General features: G+C 42.1%; 1 protein-coding gene and 1 long non-coding RNA gene across 2 annotated transcripts in view; both read left to right on the top strand.

Moving 5' to 3' along the window:
• Positions 1-1,361: 1,361 nt before the first annotated feature.
• LOC132072099 (uncharacterized) lies at positions 1,362-8,328 on the top strand. The gene is made up of 3 exons (XR_009418289.1): positions 1,362-1,417; positions 6,688-6,795; positions 7,992-8,328. It is a non-coding gene; the product is annotated as an uncharacterized LOC132072099 (long non-coding RNA).
• A 1,425-nt stretch (positions 8,329-9,753) lies between these two features.
• Positions 9,754-21,786, top strand: part of LRBA (LPS responsive beige-like anchor protein) — a 372,144-nt gene continuing 360,111 nt past the window's right edge. The window contains exons 1-2 of the mRNA XM_059469874.1: positions 9,754-9,941; positions 10,256-10,723. Coding sequence (XP_059325857.1) covers positions 10,505-10,723 — 219 coding nt within the window. The 5' untranslated portion in view covers positions 9,754-9,941; positions 10,256-10,504. The remainder of the gene's footprint in view (positions 9,942-10,255; positions 10,724-21,786) is intronic.

Below are 21,786 nucleotides of genomic sequence, written 5' to 3' on the forward strand. Positions count from 1 at the left end.
AGTAATATTCTTCCTTGCATTGTGGGTTTTCCATAAGGATCTACCTGTTTGCTGAAGGGATAACCAGGCTTGAGAGGGAATGGCTGAAGGTGGTATAGCAACATGTCAGCCCCCTTTTTTCCACATTATAAATTCAGCTGCTTTGGAGGAAACCACCCCATGACTTGGAGTACTTTTGGGTAAACATTAATAATAACAAATTCTAATTGGTCATTATTGCTTGAACAGAAAATATCAGATTTCATTTTCACCAGGAGGAAATGAAAATGTCATGTACTGTAATATGACAGGCATGGAATTTACAGTAGTGATATGTACTTGTAATTACCTTTATATGTGTAAATGCACACAAGCAGAACACCAGGGACGCCATTTTACAACAGATTTAATCAAGAGAACATCCACGTCTCCTCATAAACTTACCTAACCAACTTTGAAAAAAGAATGGAGTTGATTAGACAGGTTAATGGGGTGATGTCTTTATAAATGACAGATGGCCATGTTAGAACAGAAAGTTGTTCACTCTCCATTATTTACTTTATTTTATGAGACTATTTTACCTTTTTTTTTTGTTTTACTTATGAAAGCATTATTCATACATTTTTGATTAGCAGTGCTTAACTGGAAATAAAACCCCAATTTCCAATGAAGCTGGACTTTTAACTGGATGGATGTTGTCATTACACTTAAGTGGTAGTAATCAAAACTAAAATACAAAATGAATTTTTTGAATTCCAGGTCTTTATAAACATCCTGACCTCCCCCATTGGCCTGCAAACAGAGAAAAGTGCTTACAGATTTGCAAGCTCATAAGAACATAACAAAGAAATGGAAACATGCAGAAGAAAGCTAGCTTTTTAATGTACAGGGAACCCATTAGTGATGAATTTGGCAGAGTAATTTAAAATTGCATTATTTTTAAAAAAGAGACAATTAAAAATAATTTTAAAAATTATTACGATGCAAAATTAGGTGTACTTAAAAAAGTAATAATATCTACCAGGGGCACTTGGAATGACCGAAGTGTAGGACATGGATAACCTAGACTGTTCATCTTCCCTCAGATTTACAAGGTGTCTGGAAGTGAATGACACAAAAAGTGCTAACTGCAGGAGGATTCAGGTTCTTCACAGACGCCTCTGCCTCTGTGCTCTGGGATCCCTGGGCAGGCCCAAAGGGGAGGATGCAGGGGATACAGTATGGAGGTGGTACAGAATGTAATCTTGTCTCCCAAAGAGTTGCAGCTGAACCAATTACTAAAGATCAGGAGCAGGCCTGATGTTAACAGGCCACACCCGTAGCCAATGAGAACAGTGTTATAAAAGAGTGGATTGGTGGGATCTGGAGTCAGATGGCTGCTGCAAGGACCAAGGACAGTCAGTGCTTGGAGGAGCTGCCTGTGAGAAACATCGAGGAGGTACCAAACTCTGGAGATATGGAATGCTTGCACTATAATGATGATAGAACCCTTGATAGATAAGGCAACAGGAGGACGTGCAGCACCTGCTGTTGCTATTGAAAGCCCCTGAGGCAGCAGCAGTTCTTGGCTCTTTCCTGAACAGCACTTGGCAGCGGTCTGTGTGCCACCACTGGCACGTGCCATGATTTGGGAAGCTCTGTCTAAAGATGCCCAGTGCCAACTTGGCTGTTAAATAATCACAGTCATGCAATTATTTCTGCAGCATTCTCCCATCTCTCTTCTTTTCCCATATGAAAAGAAGTCCATGCCTTAAATAGACCAAAAATCAAAAAAATATGATATCAATTGCTAAACTTTCCTCCTCCTTTGGCATTTTTCACTGATGTGAAGTATGTGGCTTCTTCATCTGATGCAGAACAGTCTTCATTGATTAAAACAATCCTATTGAACATCTCTCTAGCCTTCTGTGCATGAATGTGAGAAAACCAAAGTCTCTCAGGAATGTTTTCTTTTGAAATTTTCTCTGTGAATTTAGGATTTATGAGAACTACTGGAATAAGTTTTAAAAAATACTCTGGGTCTTTGGGGCCTTTTTGCACTTACTAGGATTGTAATACCAGAGCAAGAGTGAAACAATACTTAAGTACCTTTGTGAAACTCTGCAACAGATAGCAGTAATGAAAAGTAATTCTAGACAGGATAACGTTGCTGCAGTGCATCATAGTCTGGGTCAGAATTCTTGCAATATTTTCAAGTGCTAGGATACTGCTGGGGCTTTTAAATGAAATTGCAATAACATACCACAAGTTTAATTTCATTTATCTGGCCATATGTAAATCAATAATTTTGCAATGGTGTCTAATCCTCATTAACAGGAATGGATCAGTTTATCCCTTAGGCAGGTGAGTAGGTGGCTGGCAGCTGCAGAGATAACAATAGTCTTGCTTTTACTAATAACATTTGGGGTGATCACTTGCCATCATATTTAAATCGCCACACAACTCCATCAACTCATCGCACAGTTCATCTCTTATCAACATAAAGAAGATGAATTTCACACAGACCAGTCATTGAGGTAACAGCTGGGACTGGCTTCGTGTCCCTTCCTGCTCCTTCCACAGATGAATTGCTGCAACATCAGTAGTACTTCTTATCAATGTATTACACATCTGGTCAAGTGTTATCAAACCAAGATGGACATCATGCAATGCAGATTGTTTAGATCCAACTTTGCTCAATTAATTCTTCCTTAATTCTATCTCCTCATTTTGCCTTAATTCCATACCCTAATATAGGGTCCCTGCTACAGATTTTCTTCTGATCTCCTATCTCCCCTGAATTAGCTAGATGTTTACAGAATTTTGAGGTGCAAGTACTTTTTTTATTTTCAGTTGGTGCTAACTGGAGTAATTGGATCAGTGGCAAATCACTGGTTTCATAAATTTAATGGGTACAGCATATAGGGGATAATACAGAAAGGATTATGTAAAAGATTTGTATCTTCAGGAAATGCTGGCTTCCACAGTGCCTGATGCTTAACAATAAGCTACTGTTTCAGAGCACCAGGCTGCTTTGCAAAGTAGGCAGTTTGAGTGACTTAATATGTAAAACACCAAAGCTAATCCAGTCAGACAATGGTCAGACAATCCTTGATCACTTTGTGACTCCTCAGGTAAATAAGTAAAAGAATGTTCCTTGGTGCATGTCTTCTAATAATCTAATGAAAGACACTGAAGGTTGGTAAAACTGCAATCTTCTAAATATTTTATTCCTGTTTCCATTCTGTTCCTAAAGCAGGAACAGATTCATTACTGCTCTGTATGGACTGTCTCCCTGGGCGTTTCCTTGCCATTGATTCCTGTTTCTCTAAAACAGGCTCTTTGTCTCCATTCCTTCCACTTTCTGCTGTTCCATCCTCTATTTAATTCACCTCATTATTTTGATATTGTCCTTCTCCTTCCTTCTAAAATGTGATCACCTTTTCTTCCTTGACCTGCCCATCGTCCTACACAAAGCCCTATTAAATTTCCTCCCTCCCACAGAGCCTCCTCCTTCTGAATCCTAAAAAAGCATCAATTCGGGAGGAGCTACATTGAAAATAAAATGAGGTAGCAAAAATATATGTGTGACAGAAAAATATAAGGAATTAGTAGCTATAATAGAAAGGTTTCTGGTGAGCCAAAATCAATATAGCATCCCAAATGTACATAAGCTATTAAAAAAAAAAGAAAACCAAATACAGCACGAATTTTCAGAGACACAATCTCCCCCTTATTTTTTTTCCTTTTTGTGTAGCCACCAGTTGCTATGTGGTCTCTGGGAAAAAAATAACTTTGCCAAAATCCTCAGGCTTGTCTGTTCTCTTCTGTTTTTGATTCAGTGTTGTGATCTAGAGGAGTACTAAAAGCCAGAGGGGGATCATATGGCTCCTGTGTCCATTACAGGAGCATCTCTCACCTTTGTAGTTCAATCTGTACAACAGAACTGAAAGACTGAAGCATCACCATATCTACCAACTGGGAGCTGTTTTTAAATAATAATAGCAATCATTCAAGCTTTTGTTACTCATTCCTTGCTGTGATGTAGCACAGGCCAGCAACTGCATTTACTCCACAGATCTTAATCCAGCCTCTGTGAGAAGCAATTTGTTGGGGATTTCAAAACATCCACTGAGATCATACGAGAGTTTTATGCAGAAAACCTCTCATAATCCCTCTCAAAACTCGAATATGGAGTTATTTCTGGATCTTATGCTTCTTTTGGACCAGGCTTGGCTGGACAGTTTGAACAGTATGTTAAAAACAACAGCAGTGCAAGCTGAATGTGATGAGGGAAGGGTTGGGAGCAGCTACAAATGTGTGAGTGGAAGAAAAAGGCTAACAAAATAATGGTGCAGAACTAAAGGAAAAGTAAGAACTGCTCATTAAGAGTAGTACATAATGAGGTGTTCCATAAATTTATTCAGAATTTGCTGTGGTAAAACTTCATGAGACATTTCCTGATATAACCTGCATAGTGTAAGGAATTACAATGACATTTTGAAGACTCCTTCTAGGTTAAGAGAACCAAAGAAACAAGGCAAAGCAGTTTTTTCAGCTCAGTGCCTGCATAAATTCCTTAGAGAATGGAAATGCATTTTCCAATGCCACCTAGCTGAGACTCATTAAACATTCATTTATTAATTCTGTATTTTTAAGAACACTGATAGCAGCAATCTACCAATCATGAACACATGATGCAGACTGATGCAGACAAATTAGGAGTTAGACTGATTACCCTTGTAAAGAAAAATGAGAAAAAAATCACCATCTGCATTTTAAAAAGTACATTATAAAAATTTAAAATCCTACATTATAAAAATGCACCAAAATATATCAAAAAATGAAATAATGCCATCAAACACATACTGCAAAAACCTTCACAGCCAATCAAAAAGAAAGCAAGCTTTCTCTTTAGGCAAGGCTGATCTTTGCTTTGGGATGACATTGCTCTCTTGATGTACTATGCTCTCTGTAGAAACTGAGGAGACCTGTCATATTTAAGGTGAACCATATTTAAAAGAGGCTTTTTCATTTGAATTTTAATATCCAGGATATTAAAATAGTAAAGGATTTTTAAAGAAGCTCTAAATCATAGAATCATTTAGGCTGGAAAAATCGCTCTTAAATCATGGAGTCCAACCATCAACCCAGCACTGCCAATCTCACCCCTAAGCCATGTCCCCAAGTGCCACATTCACACATCTCCTAAATACTTCCAGGGATGGGTGACTCCACCACTTCCCTGGGCAGCCTGCTCCAATGCTGGATAACCCTTTGATCCTAATATCCAATCTAAACCTCCCTGGCACAACCTGCAGCCATTTCTTCTCATCCATTGCTTGAGATTAAGAAGCATTTGGTCATAAAAAGTTATAAAATCATGTATTACTTCTCTTCCCTCATTTTGCTTAAAGGCAGAGTATTAAACTGCTGAAGTATACTTAGTTTAAAACTTTTTTTTGATGTTACTAGGTGTCATGAAACCCCCTCAGACCCCACAAAATTTACTTGCACTGTGAAAGCAGAAGAAAGTTATGAGGTATTGTGGACCCTTGCTTTCTTCTCCTTTATGAACTAAATGGGAGCTTTTACTTAAAAGATCTGATTCCTGTGCACTGCTCAGATTTATCTGCAGCAATTTAAAGGGTAATGACTCCAGCTGCCAAAAATTACTCTTACAAGAGATGCAATGGAGCTGGCCATGGGTCTGTTCCTCAGCTGCTGTACTTTACTTCTCCACCAGCTATTAATGCACATTGAAATGACCCCCAGGGCTTCTATGCCTGGCTCCCTCAGGCTCTCCTCCTGCCAGATGCTTGAGTCTCGTCACCATCTCTGGGGCTGCTCCAGGACCTGCTCCAGTGTGCCCAGGAGCCTTTGTACTGAGGAGCCCAGAACTGGACACAGCATCCCCAAAGGGTCTGACCAGTGACAAATAGAGGGTTCAGAAGGTTTGAACAAAGCTTCTAAACCAGCACCCACGGTAATACTTCAAGGTTATTTAAAGAGAAAGTATAATTTTTTCTTCAAATGGGGCCCAGAGACTTTGCTTGTACTTTCCATAAGATCTTGTGGAGTTCATTCCTAAGATGGGGTTTAAGTCAATTTTTAATCCACACTTTCTGATTTTTCTTTTGGGGTGTAAGGTTTACAGAAAACTTCTGTCCTTTTTCTATTCCCTTAGCACAACACTTTCAGTTTGCTTGTGGGAGGCAGAACCAGCACTGGATGTGTAACCACACTTGGGGAGCTCAGGACCACAGGGTTTGCTTTTAACTCTCAGCTATCTTTTAAATAACTTTTTTTAATCCAGTCTAGTCTGTTTCTCCAGATCTTTGGTGATGGGTTTTTGGCATGGTTGCTTGAACATAAACCCAGCTCAAACTGAGATCAACAGGTCAGCTGAAGAATTTAACACTGATTTTAGCTGGTTGAAAAATCATTTTTAAACAATTGTCTATGGAACTCTGAACTGGCAGTCTTCTGAACTTTACTGGCCTTACTCATGCACATACCCCACTGCCTTTAACAATCAAGGCCACTCAGGGAGTATTTACTTATCTGTAAGGAAATACAGGAAGATCTGACAGAATTCAACGTGACAGTGCTGCTTTTCCTGGCAAGCTGGACTTGCTGGCTATTGGAGTAGGCAGTTTAGATGAAAACATCTGAAATCCATTAAGTTGGATTTTTGCAATTATTGTATTTTATGTATTTTCTTTCTAGTGAGATGTTAAAACAAAGAAGAAAGCAGAAAAATATTAACAATAAATGTTACATTCTCTTTGGATAACAAGAGAGGCCACAAACAGAACACATACTCCAAGTCACTAGGTATGGAAAAAATTTGAAACATTATTTCATTTTTGCTTTTGCCTGGTGGAAAATAGCCTGATGGAAACCTTAAAGGCTGTGGAGAGAGGGTATACTTAAAAGCAGGCAGATAAAACTAACATGTTTGTGTACTTAGCCAGCTTAAAGGCTCAAATAAAAATGGTATGTCCCTTACAAGAGGGAAGGTAATACTTCAGCAAACTACAGGTGACTCAGAAAGACAGGGAAGATCAAGCAGTAGGTGTAAGGAATCCAAAACATGCATGGGAAATGCTGGCAGCAGCAAACACTAAGATTAAAATGTCAAGATTACACAGCGTGTGTGTAGCCACACAAGACACTGTAGCTTTACAGAGACTGACCATGTCAACATTACAGTCCTAAACATTTCTCATTCTGAGGAAGAAACTGCAGATGTTTGCTGCTCAAATTAGAGACTACCATCTCTCCCTAATAATGTATATGTATGTATGTAACGAAGGAAAATGAGAAATGGAAAGAAAGGAGCTTAGTCTTTTCTTAGGACTTGGAAATTCAAAGAGGAGAGCAGCTATGAAATGTTCTAGTCTTGACATGTTCTCTATAGATAAAAGTAACGATGTGAGAAAATTACGTAGGAAGAGAATGGAACAGGCATAATGGAATGTGTCTTGTCTTGAGTGTCTCATACTTTTTGCCCCAAAACTGTGGGAAATTTGATACCTACACATACTAAATATGGCATTCTCAAACTGGGCCACAGGCAAGTTAAAATTTTATACGATGTTGATAATAATATTAATAGTAATAATACAGTTAGTATAATAATTAATATTAAATAATTGCAATAATATATAGTATGCTTATAAAGAACATTGCAGATCGCTTCAGAAAAGCATTTTCCAGAAAAACTGCGGTTTGAATTTGCTTCTACCTTTTTTTGTCTGTGTAAACACAGTCAGGGAGGGGAGGGGTACATTCAAATGGTTCCATCCCGAACATGGTGCAGTATCAGGTTTTATTTCCCATACAAATGCCAGTTGTCCTCCTTGGAAATTCTTTAATGCTAGATCTCAAAACACAGAAATTTTTACCATTTAAAGATTCATTCCCTCCCCCTCCATAGAATTACATAAATGACAGCTTTTTATGTCAGAGAGGATGTGAAGGGTTAAAAGGTACATCTGCTTATATTTGTTTTCCATATCTGTCTGCAGGTTACGTTCACATCCCTGAGATGATCCTTCTACTGGAAATCCTTGATGCTGTCATGTTGGCTGTGATACTTTATTAACAAACCTCAAACACTTGTTTGTGTGTTAAACAGCTGGTACAAGACCCTACAGCCTTTAGGAGTGTGTCTAATCCTTACTAACACAGGCAGCCTCCTTAAAAACGCACAGTTGAAGACTCCTTGAAAGAAGAGCTCGGACGAGCAGACCGTCCCACTCTTTTATTAACAGATACTCCGATTAATATCAAATAAATTCAAGTAAAAGGTCAAACAAGAGACACAGGATGGGGTTGATGCCTATTTATAGCTCACCCTAGGAGAGAGCACAAAAAGGGCAGCACTTCTCGTGCTTTACCCCAGCTGTACGTGCAGGACATCGGGGCACCGGGCTTTGGCACTGCCGCCCCTTTGGGGAGACTTTTTTGGGGCTGGGGCGCGGCTGTGACCGCGGCTCTGAGAAACCCAAACAGCCGGCGCCGCCGCCACAGGCTTTTCACCTGAAGGAAGAGAGCGAGTTTTCCTTCCCTCATCCTGCTCCCTTTTTCCCTCAGCTCGTCACATCTGGGTGGCGTCTCTCATGGCCCACATTGCGCTCTCCAGGGAGCAGCAGCAGCAGGAGGAGGAGGAGGAAGGACAGCGCGCCCGCCCATGCTGGAGGTTTGGGTGGCAGAAGCGACTCACCCGGCTCGCCGGGATCGTTCTGGCAGCAGCAGGAGCCGGAGCTGGACCATCCAAACAACCTCCGCTCCCGCACAGCTGCGCCTTTCCTCCGGAGAGGGTCCGCGAACGCCGAGCGCCCGCCTGGGGGCCCGCTGCTCGCACTGGGTTTCTGTGATTCTTAAAAAAAACCCAATCTCTCCCCCCGCCCCCCCCCCCCCCCTTTCTCCAAAACCACCCCTCCGAAAAGAAAAAGAAAATTGCTTCAAGAAGGGCAGACTTCAGTTATTGAACAGCTACAGAACTCAGCCCTAGTGAGGCCACGTCTGGAGGGCTGTGTGTGGTTCTGGGCTCCTCAGGACAAGAGATAAGGAGCTGCTGGAGGGGGTCCAGGGAAGGGACACGAAGATCACGAGGGGTCTGGAGCATCTCTCTCATGGGGAGACTGTGGGAGCCGTGATATCTTCAGTCTGGAGAAGACCGAAGGGGATCCCATTACTGCACATAAATATCACAAAGGTGGGTGCCCAGAGGATGGTGCCAGACTCTTTTCAGAAGTGCCCAGCAACAGGAACAGGACTAATGGGCATAAGCTAAAATACTAGAAGTTCAACCTCAGCATGAGGAGGAACTTTATACTGAGGGTGACAGAGTGGGATCTGTTCAGGGAGGACTCTCCCTCTCTGGAGACATTCCAGACCCACCTGGACGTGCCACCTGCTCCAGGTGACCCTGCCTTGGCGGGGGGAATGGATCCCATGATCTCCGGAGGCCCCTTCCCTACCAATTCTGTGAACAGTGCAATAGTCTGGGACAAGTTATTGCACACAGCCTTCAGGCCGTCCGGCCCACGCGGGCGCTGCATCCCCACAGGTGAGCGGCGTCCCCGGGCATGAGGGGCGTGAGGGGGACGAGGGCCAGGGCGCGGCTCGGGCTCACCTGCGCTCACCTGCGCTCACCTGGGCGTGCGCAGCACGCGCCTCCCGCCCCGCGCCGGGCCCCGCCCGCGCCCGGCCCGCGCAGGCGCTCCGGGGGCTCCGCGCTGTCATGGCGGCAGCGAGCGGCAGCGCCGGCAGGAAGGAGATGGGGCTGACCTGGACCGCGCTGTGAGGCGGCGGCAGCAGCGGCGGGAGCAGCGGCGGCTGGAACTTGAGGCGCCTTTGGGCGGGCGGAGTAGCGGCCGGCGCAGCCCAGCCCGGCCCGCAGCCGGGCAGTGCAGTCGCCTCCGGCCCCGGAGCCGCGCGTCGGGCAGCCCGCGCCCCCTGCGCAGCCCGCGGTGAGTGCGAACTTGGCGGGGCGCTGCACCTGCCCGGGGCCGTGCCCCACAGAGCTGGGGCCGCGGCGGGCAGCAGCCGGGCGGGAAGGAGGAACGCGTTCCCTCTTGGTAAAAAGAAAAAAAAAGAGAAAAAAGCAGATTAAACCCGTGAGGTGGGGGCTCGGAGCGCGGCGGGTCCGGGAGCACTTCCGCGGGGAGAGGCGCGAGCGCTCCCAGGGCGGCTCCCGCCGGGAGCGGGGCAGGGGCCGGGACGCGCGGGCTGTGGGCAGCGCCTGAGGGAGCGCGGGCTGAAACACACTCGGGCTGTCCTTCAGGGCTGCGGACACCTGCCCGGGGGCAGCGCTCTGACAGACGCCTTCTGCCGAGGAGAGAGCCGCGATTTCCAGGGCGCGTCCTCCCCGGCCGCCTGACGCCCTCCCCCGCCGGACGCCGCTTTCCTCGGGAACCGGAGCCCAAGGGAAGGAAGCAGAGGCCGCCGCTCACCTTCCCGGCTGGGCAGCGCTTCCCGGAGCGGCGAGCGTGTGGAGCTGGCGCTGGAAGCCGTAGCCTGCGGTGAACTGGCCATGGCGAGTGAAGGCAAACAAGTTGTTCAGCCAACAGGTGATGATGGAGGAGGAGGAGCGGGAAGAGAAGGAAATGCTGCTGAAGGGGGAAGTGTGCTGCAGCCTTTGAATCCAGGAGTCCCCATCCGAGGCATTAAGATGAAATTTGCTGTGCTGACAGGACTGGTGGAAGTTGGTGAAGTGTCCAACAGAGATATAGTCGATACCGTGTTTAACCTGGTAAGTTGATTGCCTGAATGAGGGGAGAAAACAGCATGAGTGTGCAGAAGAATCTGCAGGGTTTTTGATGCTGTTTTTCTGTTAATATTTTTTTTTCACCATGCTGGATTTCAACCATATTCTTTTTACTTACCTCAAAAGCTGGGAAAAAAGCATATCAGCCTCTTCATAGATACTCTTATACTTGAATCAGCTGTAAGCATCCTCCTCCTTCGTTTTCCTCAGAGAAATTGTTGCTTTATTTAGAAATGAGAAATGTATTGTTATGTTTAAACATTTAACGTTTACTCAACAAGAAAGTTAAGTGTTAATTTAGTAACTCAAACTGTCATCAAAAAACACACACTGTTTTAAGTCAAAGCAGTTTTCCAAAGATGTTTACATCCCTTCTTGCTTCCTGTTGGTTTCGGAAGTAGGTAGAACTTTCATGTTCATGTGCAGGGGGTGAGGATGTCAGGGAGTAGTTAATTCAAACATGTTTTACACAGTCTGCTTTTTGGGAAGACCACAAGACCAGAATATGGTTTGTGTCCTTTTAAATTAATGAATTAGGGACTCAGCTGCTATTTTTTGAATGCTGTGTGGCTGTATCTAATATTTCATAACTCTCATCAAAGATTGAGGATACAACTTTTCCTTGTTGAAACTACAAATTTAATATATACCACTGAACTTTTTGGGCCAGTTGCTTTAAATTGCCTGATTTAAAGCAAGTAGACTAGTAAGTAATGTTTCCTTGATGCAGGAGATCAAATATTAGTAGAAAAACCCTCAAGTTTACAAAGATATTCTGCTATTACCAGAGGTCTTAAAACATCTCTAAAAACAATTGTTGTCCCTCCTCCTTCCTTTGAGTGAGCAGCTCTGACTGTAAAACAATGTGGTTTCTGACAGACCAGGAAGTGAGAGCATTTAATAATTTAAAGCTCAGTAACAAGAAAAGGTGAGGCAGAAGTCATACTGGTTTTTTATGCTGTTTGCATTTCAGTCATTTTGGTTTTGATATTCTTTGCTACATGCAAGTTTCAGTGGTCACTAAATACTTGTGTGCAGTGTCTGTTTAATGTTTTTCAGTGTTATCTTCTTGGGTTATGATAAATATTTGTTTTGGAATATTTTTGCATTAAGAGTGTAGTGCCCTAGATTGTTTGGATGAAAATCTCAATACAGGGGAATGGCAGTAGTGACAAAAATAAAGTGCAGATCAGAGGTTTCATGGATTCTTCAGGTATGAGGAAGTGATTAAAGGTACTTGGAGTCCACTTGACAATGCCCTGGACTAAACAGAGTGCTCACATATATAGACATGAGGTTCAAAAGGAAATTCTGGTGAATAATTTAGAATTCAGATGCTTGTGTGAGGGGAAGTTGTTCATGAACATTTTAAATTTTACTTTGTTTCTAGTGTAGCCTATTGAGTGGTGTGCTGGAGGTGTATTTTGTGGTAGCAGTGCAAAGAGGTTCAGCAGAATAATTAAAAATGTAAAAGCTCTTTGATTCATATGATTCCTCTTTTGTTCCATTTTGGAGAAAAGAGGACCAAAAACTTCAGCATGATTTAGAGTACACTTGATTTTAGATTAAGAGAATTTGATCTGTGGACTGCATTTTCTTGGATCTTCATTTCCCAGATAGACAGGAGAGATTTTCTGGCATTGGAAATTTTTGAAACTGTGTTCTCACTCTTTCTACAAGTGAAACAGCAACCCTGACCTCTCTGAGAAGATTCCTCAACCGTTTCAGCACACCTGCCTGCATTTGGGAGGCTAAAGGTCATGCTTGTGCCCCACATTGTTTTATTAGCTGTTGGATGTCATGACATAGCCAGCAGTTTGGTAGTAAGGACACTTTACCTGGATATGTGAGAACAAAATCCAAATTTTGGAGCCATAGCAAAACCAGTAGGCCCCTTGATTTCTTTGAGACCTAGGGAAACATCAGCTAGCTGGCAAACCAGGTATTTTGGAAGGTACTGAAATGCATGAAAAAATCAAGCCAGCCAACAAACTTATATTTTTGTTACAGAAAGCCATTGTTTTCTAGATTTTTTTAAAATAAAAACTGTGAAGCTGACTTTGTGATGTACCTTTTTGGGATGTGAGGGATATGAAGTCTCTCTTCAAAGCAATGCTCATTCATCTGTCACAGAGTTCTCTGCCTCTGTGAATTTGTTACCTGGGACCATTTTGTCAATTAATACCTCTGAAATCACACTGACCAGAATTTAGGTGTGACAAGTACTGGTTAGCAGTGGTGTGCTTGGTTTCCTCTGTGTGGGTGCACAGAAGATCTGTAACTTTTACCTGCAGAGGTGACTCTCCGCTCTGGCTTTCCTGGCTCATTGTTTCCCAATGGCTCTGGGAGCGTGTTTCCGTGGGGGTGAGCGGGGGCTGTGACACTCACACCCTGATCTGCTCTTGCCTGATGGGGTTTAGCCCTGTGTCCCCTCCTGTCTGGTTTCATTCTGTGTGCTGACTCACAGGGATGGGAGCAGAGATCTGCTAGCCTGCTTCTCATGATTTGGAAAGAGGACACCTGCACTATCTGGGGTTTCCTTTGGTCACTGGTTTGAGGCATCTTTAGACCAGAGTGCAAGGAGGGCTGAGCAAATCTGGGTGAAAAGGTGGCTTAATATATTTATTCTTTCTAGCACAACCACCCTCAAATGTGAAGAGATTATTTTTAAAACAGGAATGTTAGGTGCCCTAATTTGAATTTGTTGAGAAAACATGTTGCTCTTAGTTATGCCCTTCCAACTTGCTGTAGCAAAAGGAGGTTATCAAGAGAAGACCAAAGTGCTGTCTTGATGTTTCTCATCTTTAAGAGATGATCACATTCTCTATGTGAAAGACTCAGGAGGTCAGAAATCTAAAGTGCACAGTAATTGATCTGCTGCTTACTAAAGAAATGTAAGCCCCTGTAGCTCTGATTACTCGAGCAAATAAGTTGTTCACTTCAGCAGTGTTGGATCTTGGAGAGCCTCCTCTGACATTTTCTCTGTCCAGCAGTGAAACAAAGTGCTTAGTGAGCTCACTTCTAGCATCAAAACTCCACTAGTCTCATGTTGTTATCTTTGGAAATTCTACTCCTAGAAACATACAAGCTGATCTGCTTTGTTTTGGTCAGTTTCTCAATGAATTCAGCTTCCCAGCCCATGTTGAAAATTTCTTTGTGTATTTCAGCACCTCTTAGAAGTGAAGAGGGAAATAGGAGCTTTCAAGAAACTGATTATTCTGTGGACAACTTTGAAAGCATGTTCTTACTCAAGTATTAATCTGTTCTGATACTTTTTTAGATAGAGCAAGCTAAACTATGGATATATATTCCTCATGCATTGTGAATTTTATTTTTAATTGACTTTGGGCAGCAATAACTCCTTTAATTGCCTTTGCATACAAATCAGGTGAATTCCTGTTCATTACCTCATATTTGCCCCCTTAGTTTATTAAAATAAAAAAGCCTCCTGGTTGGAGAAGTTGATAGAATGAAAAAATAAATTACTTTACAGTGGGATCTGTTACTAACTTAAAATAGTTGTAAGCCAGTTTTGTTTAAAAAAGCTTTAGTGCTTCAAACTGTTTTATTGATTATAGTATAGATTGTTACTTGATTTGGCTCATTTTTTTCCCCTCAGTCTGTGTTGCAAAGACTTTTTTTTTTTAATTTATTTTCTCTTTGGTGAAGATAATGTGTAGTTGTTTCTGATTCTATTCAGGGATTGTGAGATCCTCACCAAGAGTGACAAAGTGCAAATGAGAAAAAAACACAAGTTTTTATCACCTTTGGAGGAAAAATAATGGGATCTGAGGAGCAGAGGCTTAAATTGCTTTGTAAATTTAATTTGTCAGCTCTTTCACTTCTGCCAGACAAACTAAAACCACAAACAAAAAATCAAACTGACTTTAAAAAATTCTTACAATTATTTTCCTGCTGATACATCGTCATATTTCTAATTTGGATGATTTGGGCACACTAATGCAACTAGAACCCTGTAACTCATAATGGTTTTAATGAAGTCTGAATTCCCCTTTTCTCATCTCTTGTCACAGACTTACTTTGCATGTATCACGTTGTAGAAACCCCACAAAGTTAATGCTGATAGAATTAAATGTATTGCAGTGGTAAAAATCCACCATAAATGTCTTTATAACAATGCATTCCTTTCATTACATTACTGTATGTTTTTAGAGACTTTATTTTCTACATAAACCTATCAATGCTGATGACAAGGGAGAGTAACCAAGTAGTTCCTAGAATATCACTGAATGTTGTGTGTTTCCTGGTAGATGCAGTCTTCCTTAGCAGCTTCCCAGTAAATGCACCTCTGGCTACAGTTATCCTAGTTCAGTCACTTCTGTCCACTTAAAGTGCAGATGATAAGGTAAGTCTGTGGCTTCAGCTGGGTCAGGCTTGTAGGGTTTTTAAAAAAAATCATAGTAAATGGATCAGTCAGCTGTGTTAGAGGTCATGCATGGTTTTTACTTATTGAAGTGATGCATATTGGGGTTTTTTCAGGTGTTGATGCAACTCGGACCTTACTTTGTACTTAGTGGAAATATTACTCTATGTAATATTTCATGCAGGAACTGAGGGAAATTTTGTGGTTGGCTGAGAAAGGTGTGGAATGTAGTGAGGTGGTAATGGCAGTCTTTAATTAGGCATGCAACAATGATGAAGAAAATTGTCCAGGCTCTGAAGAGGAGCTGGTTTGTACTTTGGCTGTAGTATCAAGTCACTTCTGTAACTGCAACTTAAAGCACAATGTAGGACAACAAAATACTGAGGACAAAATTTCAAAGACTGCATGGGAAAGTGTTCAGTTTTGTTTACTCCTCTGCTAAGTTGCCAGACTTTTGTAGCTTCGTGTGTCCAATATGAGATTTCATGTGTCTCTGAAAGCCTGGAACATGCTTTGTGTTTGCATCCTTTACTGACATTAATGGACTCTGTACAAACATAAAGCCACAAAAGCAAAGCTGAGCTGTGCATTTATTTGTATCTTGTCTCAATAATGCAAAATTCTTGACAATTTTTAATTAGCAGTTTGTTCTACAACGAAGCCTGGTCAAAATGTGTTTATAGCATGGCTCAGAACTCCCCTTTAGAGGGGAACACATCAGTTCAAAGACAGATTTTTCTAGGTGGTGTCTGGTAACAGAGGAGAGGGAATCAGGTTTCCATTGCAGTTGCTTTGCTGTCTCTGGGAAGGGTATTTTTTGCTGCTTCTGCCAGACAGTCCTGGGCTGGAGAGCCCATGGGCCTGCCCAGCAGTGCAGAGAGCACAGAAACCTGGGGCCATATGGACTGGCTCAGGAAAAGCATCTGCGGATTAGGGAATAGAATGAAATTAGTCAAAAGCATCAGGGAAGCAGGTGGATGGCATGTCAAGGTTGCCACAAAGGCTGGATATTGCAGAGCAATACAAAAATGGGTATTTATAATGCATGTTAAATCAGCACATGTTGGTTCACTCCTCTGATAATCTCTTTGAAGATGAGTGTGAGTGAAGAGAAGGCTTTTGAAGTTGCTGTATTGGCTGAGCATTGGAGGTTGAGGAAAATCAAAGATGAAGTATTTACTCAATTCTTTTTTGAGGTAGTGTTGGTTTGGTACAGTGTTCAGTACTCTGGTTAGTCAGGTGTACATTCAAATGCTGAAGTTTGCTGGGAAGTCCCTGTCTTCTGAAAATCATCATACTTGATATTTTTTTTGGCATGTGTTATGGATTGAAGTCTGATGAAAGATAAAAATGAGCTTTGTCTGTGGTTTCATTGACTATCTGTATATTTGCTTTACCACCTCTTGTTGAACCTGTGCTCATTCTGAGCGGTCTCTCACTTGATGTGTTGCTCTGACCTTTTATTTTTTGCTAGATAAGTTGGCAGCTTAAAGCACTGATAGCTTCTGTCTTCATGCAGTCATCAAGTTCTTTATGAGCCTTAAGGAGAAGCTTTAATCCATTGCACAGATGAAGTAAGCTCTGCTGTTTAGTCACTGGAATGTGAAATAGCTTCTTGCTACCTTTGGTGTTTCTGTCTTTTTCTGTCTTCTTTAAAAGTCTCTTCTGTCAAATTCAGTCTTGCACGCATTAAATTTATGCATATCTTTTTAAAAACTTCTATTTATTTTAAATGGGTCAATCTGGCAGAAAGTTTTTGTTCATAATCACTAATTACAGTTAGCTAACTTTCTGCTGTTCAAGTGTCTTCCCCAGCCCCTGGAGGCCTTGCTGGCCTCTTCACAGCATTTTGCATAATGGTTTTTGGTATTAGCTTGACCTAATTACTAATGTCCTAATTTAGATTATGTTTCTGCTTTAACTAATTCTGGGTTTTTCTGGTGAACTCGATATGAGGCTAGATCATGTTACTGCCCATCCAAAAGCTAGTTTGGCCATTTTTATTTGACTCTGGGAAACCCTGGAGCTTTGTGAGCTTTGGCTGTTTGCCAGGAGGCCGAGGGCTCCATGAATATGGTAAAACAGGATCCTATTGCCCCCTGCTTGGTGAGTGCTCTGCCTGGCCAGTGCAGACTGCAGTTTCCAGCATGCAGCACTCTGTGCTCAGGGCAGATAGCAATCGAGATGCATCCTTGCACAACTGCTGTAATCAGACTCACCAAGTGATGATACTGCAGGAGTTGCAATAGTACCTTTCTCTGAGCCACTGGGGGTTTTGTGCTGGCACTGGGAGCCTGGAATAATTTGTGAAAGCTTGTGTTGCCACAGTGCTTTAGATTCCAGAGCTTCACAAATAGGCATAAGTAGTTTCTAAATAGAAACTAATTTGTGGAGAAGAAAAATCTAATGCCTTCTGTTGCACTGGATTCCCCTAGTAGTAACTGGGGAGCAGGGAGCAGCCCAGGCATGATTTTCTTGTTAATAGCTGCCTTGAAAAGATATTTAAATGAGAATTTCTAGTGGGAATAGGATGTGCTCTGTTGCCTCCTGTAAATGTTCCATGAGTTTGAGCTGCAAGTCTCTTTACTGCAGCCTGCATATGAATAGTTGATGTTTTTGTGTTCTGCATATATCTTGGAAAAAAATTTCTATATGCATCAATGCAGAAAATTCAGATTATTTTTTGTGTGACTGAAAAGCTGGAATTGAATTGTTCAGGCAAAACCTCTTCTCCTTTGTTGATGCAACTGAAGAAATCAAGACCTGAAGAGCTTCTGAGTTATCTTTCCTTTGCAGCTGGAAATCAAAACCAGAGTAATGGTGTAGGACTCATCTGTTCTATGAAAGTGTGTTTTGTGTGTGTCAGCATTTCCCCTTTTTCCATCAGCAGTTGATGTCTGAGGTGTGGACAGAAATTACTGAGATAAATTCATTAAATGGAGCTGATTCTATTTGCCCCACTTAGATACTCCAAATTTCTAGGTTTGTCTTGCACTAGCCCTGTAAAACAGTAACTGTAAGAATGCATGGGGTGACCTGTAGCTTATTTATTCTCTCTTTGGGAAGTCCTGAAATACAAGAGGCACCAGGTAAGATGCTAACTGCAGCAGGAGGGCAATTTCTGTAATAGAAGACCAGCAAGAAGAGAACCAGCAGCATTTCGCAGTAAACTGGGAAATGTGTGATTATGGAGTGTAGGATGCTGAATGTTTGCATGATAAACCCCTCACAAAGCAGTTCCTTTATCAAACTGTGTAGTTTGGGTGGGAATTGTACTGGCTGCTTTCCCACCTGTGATTTGGCTGGGGGTAGGTAAGGAGTGAGATAAACCCTGTTGCTGTAGAACTGCTGAATAAAGGCTTTGCAGATCCTGCAACTTTTAAGTTTTAGTAATCTGTTATTAGAGAAGCTTCTAAATAGTGCTGTTTGCACTTCCTGGAGTTAAAACAGTATTCTTAAGACAGTTGTCCAGGTGAACCTTGAAATCAATCAGTGCTTAAGAAAATCAACCAAAAACCATCACCAAAAAAAAAAAAAAAAAAAACCCAAAAAACCAAAACCACAATCCCCTTCCCCCAGAAACCCCCAAACCAACCTGAAAAACAACACAGCCCCCCTGCCCATCAAACCAAACCCAAAAGTTTTGTATGTGGAATCGTAGACTTCAGTTACAAAATATGGCCAGTGATACAGAAGTAGAATTGCTGATGAGCCTTATAACAATGCCATTGAGGGGAGGATAAGAACCAAATGACTAATGTAGTGAATGGTGCATGACTGTTAAATAAACAAATGGAAACTATTAGTCCAGTCAGCATATGCCTCCTGCTAATGTTTTTGTTGAAACTAAGCATGTGATTTGTCTCTAGTTGTGGTTGTGAACTTGATTGAAAAGAACTTGCAAGCTTTTTTTTCTCCCTATATAATGGAAGCTTACTTATACTGTAGGATTTGCTTCCAGTATGTAATTTAGGTGCCCTAGTGCCTGACTTTTAGCTATCTGATATGGAGTATAAAACTGAGTAACTGCATTTTTTAGAATGTACTTTGAACCATCAAACATGAGATGGGAGATATGTGTTTTTAATGTATTGCTGCTGTTATAGAATAGGAGAACACCTGAGATGCTGGGAATGGTATTTCAATTGGAATTGCAAAAGATTCTCTGTCCAATTTGTAATCTATAGTTAAAGGTCACCTTCTGAAGCTATGATGTCTTTATCACTTCAAATGTCCTTGTTTTAAATGGAGTAGCAGTGGTGCTCAACTGAACAGTAAAGTGCAGTGAAAGGAGCTCTCAGGATCAGAAGTGTACCAATGGTTTCCCATCTTTATATAAATCAGTAAATGCTTATGAGGAAATTATTGCCATGTTTCCTTGCCCATTTCTACCTTAAAAGTGAGGACCCAGTCTTGTGCCACCCTAGATTATCCGCTGCCTAACCTCACACCAGGACACTTCTTTGTCCTTTCTGTGCCCCCTTGCCTCCTCTTCCATGACCTGGCACCTGCTGCCCTCACCCTTGGCTGCAGAAATGAGTCTGAGCACTCGCTGGAATCTGTGGCTGGCTGGGAATCTGCGAATGCCACCGTGTGCTGCAGTTGCTGTGGCTCAGCTGATTGGCAGGAGCATTGCCTTGGGGACATGTTTATTCCATGACTCATCTGAGACCTGGTGCTGAAGACTTGTGTCCTTCCTGTGTACTGCTTTTAAAGAGGAATCTCTATGGCTCTTTGGGAGTTTTGCTGATTTGGTGAAGTCTCACCTCTGCAGGAAGTGAAAGCCATCCTGATTTCTCCCCTTAGCGGGAGGAGATTCAAATTGCCATTTGTCAGGATTGAGGATGCTGTGAGTGACTTGTAAAGGAGCACTTGTAACACCTCTGATGCAAAGACTAGGCTCATACACAGCAAAAAATGCCAGATTAATGAGTTTGGGGAGAAGGCACAGAAAGAAACAAATGTCAGACCTTGTGGTTGAGGTGTTTGAATAAGGTTTTCTAGACACTCATACATGACAGGGAAGGTTTGGAGCTGGAAGACAGCGGATTTCTTGCCTGCATGTTAGGACTTTTACTAAAGATTTCTTTGTAATGTACCAAATCCTGACTTCATTCCTGGAAAGTGCATTATTTCAGGTGAAGGTCTTTGTCCAATGACTGAGATATCAGTAGAGTTGTTTAGACATATTTCAAAAAGATAGAATTTAGATGGCAGAAACTTGGGTTTCCTGCTTCATGATGGTGCTGTCATTTTTCAGCTACGTGATATCCCTCTTTCCAACTGGATCATGAGGAAATTGAAAAAAATGTCATATAACACTTCTTGATACAAGTTAGTGTAGTGTATTGTCTGGCCTCTCCTCCAAAAAAAAAGGCATGTGGTGAAAATAATTTTCACATTGCCAGATGATGTAGGTGACTGTAACAAGCAAACTTGTCAGTTCAGGCTTACCCTCAGCTGGGTTTTGTGTGTGCAAATTGAGAAACCTGGAGTACTGGATACAAAGTGGAAATGGGGGAAAAAGCACCGAAATTTTATTTGAGTGCCGAGTTAGTCTTGATGTCTTTGTTGCTGTTCTTTAGAGATGGATGTGTCTGTAGGGATTCTTTAATTAGGTATGCAAGGAGTAGTTGGGATCTCTTTCATTCTAGACATATGAATAGAAGTCTAGAGGAGCAACCAAGCTGCCCAAAGAAATCATCATAAAATAACATCACACATGAGCAGTTTAGTTTAATCACTGTAATTGTGCTGTTATAAAACTTGATTATAAACTATTTGTTTCAAATTCAAGCTTCTGGATTCAAATCCTAACTATCTAAATATCACGATCTTGTCACCATCTGTCCTATTAGGAAAGTTGTGGCAGACTGGTGAAGTTACCAGTGACTGGAAAAGGGAAAACATAACTGCCAGTGTTAAAAGAGGGAAAAAAAGGAAGAACCCAGGAGATTGCAGGCTGTTCAGTTTCACCTCTGTGCCTTACAGGATCATGGAACTGATACTCCTGGAAATTGTGCTATGGCAAAGAGTAAATAAGAAGGTGATTGGTGAGAGCCAACAAGGTGTCACTAAGGGCAAATCAAAGGGCCTGACCAATTTGGTTGCCTTCACTGATGGGATTGCAGCACTGGTGGGTGAGGGAAGAACAGCTGATGTCATCTCTGGATTGTGCAAAGCATTTGGCACAAGATCCTTGTCCATAAACTGGAGAGGTGTGAATGTGATGGATGTGCCACACACAGGATAACAGATTGCCCAGAGAAGTTGTGGATGCCCTACCCCTGGAAGTGTTCAAGGTCAGGTTGGATGGGGCTTTGAGCAGCCTGGTCTAGTGGAAGGTGTCCCTGCCCATGGCAGAGGGGATGGAACAAAATGATCCTTAAGGTCCCTTCCCACCCAAACCATTTGGTAATTTTATAATTCTTTGTTCCTCTCTGGGAAAACCCACTTTCAAGTAGACAAGAGTGCCAGAAATTTAAGCTTAATTTACACGTGGTGGCATGGGAGGGAGAGTTATTTCAGAGGCTTTTGGCTTGTGCCATCTCTGTCACATATTGTTTAGTGTCTGTGCTTTTGTTTGCTCTATAGTGTGACACTATCCTGTATTGCTGACATGTGGGGTTTAATGAGTGTTTTATGCCTCATTCCTGCACTTCTA

The sequence above is a fragment of the Ammospiza nelsoni genome, chromosome 4 (genome assembly GCF_027579445.1).
Source record: "Ammospiza nelsoni isolate bAmmNel1 chromosome 4, bAmmNel1.pri, whole genome shotgun sequence".
NCBI classification, from domain to species: domain Eukaryota; kingdom Metazoa; phylum Chordata; class Aves; order Passeriformes; family Passerellidae; genus Ammospiza; species Ammospiza nelsoni.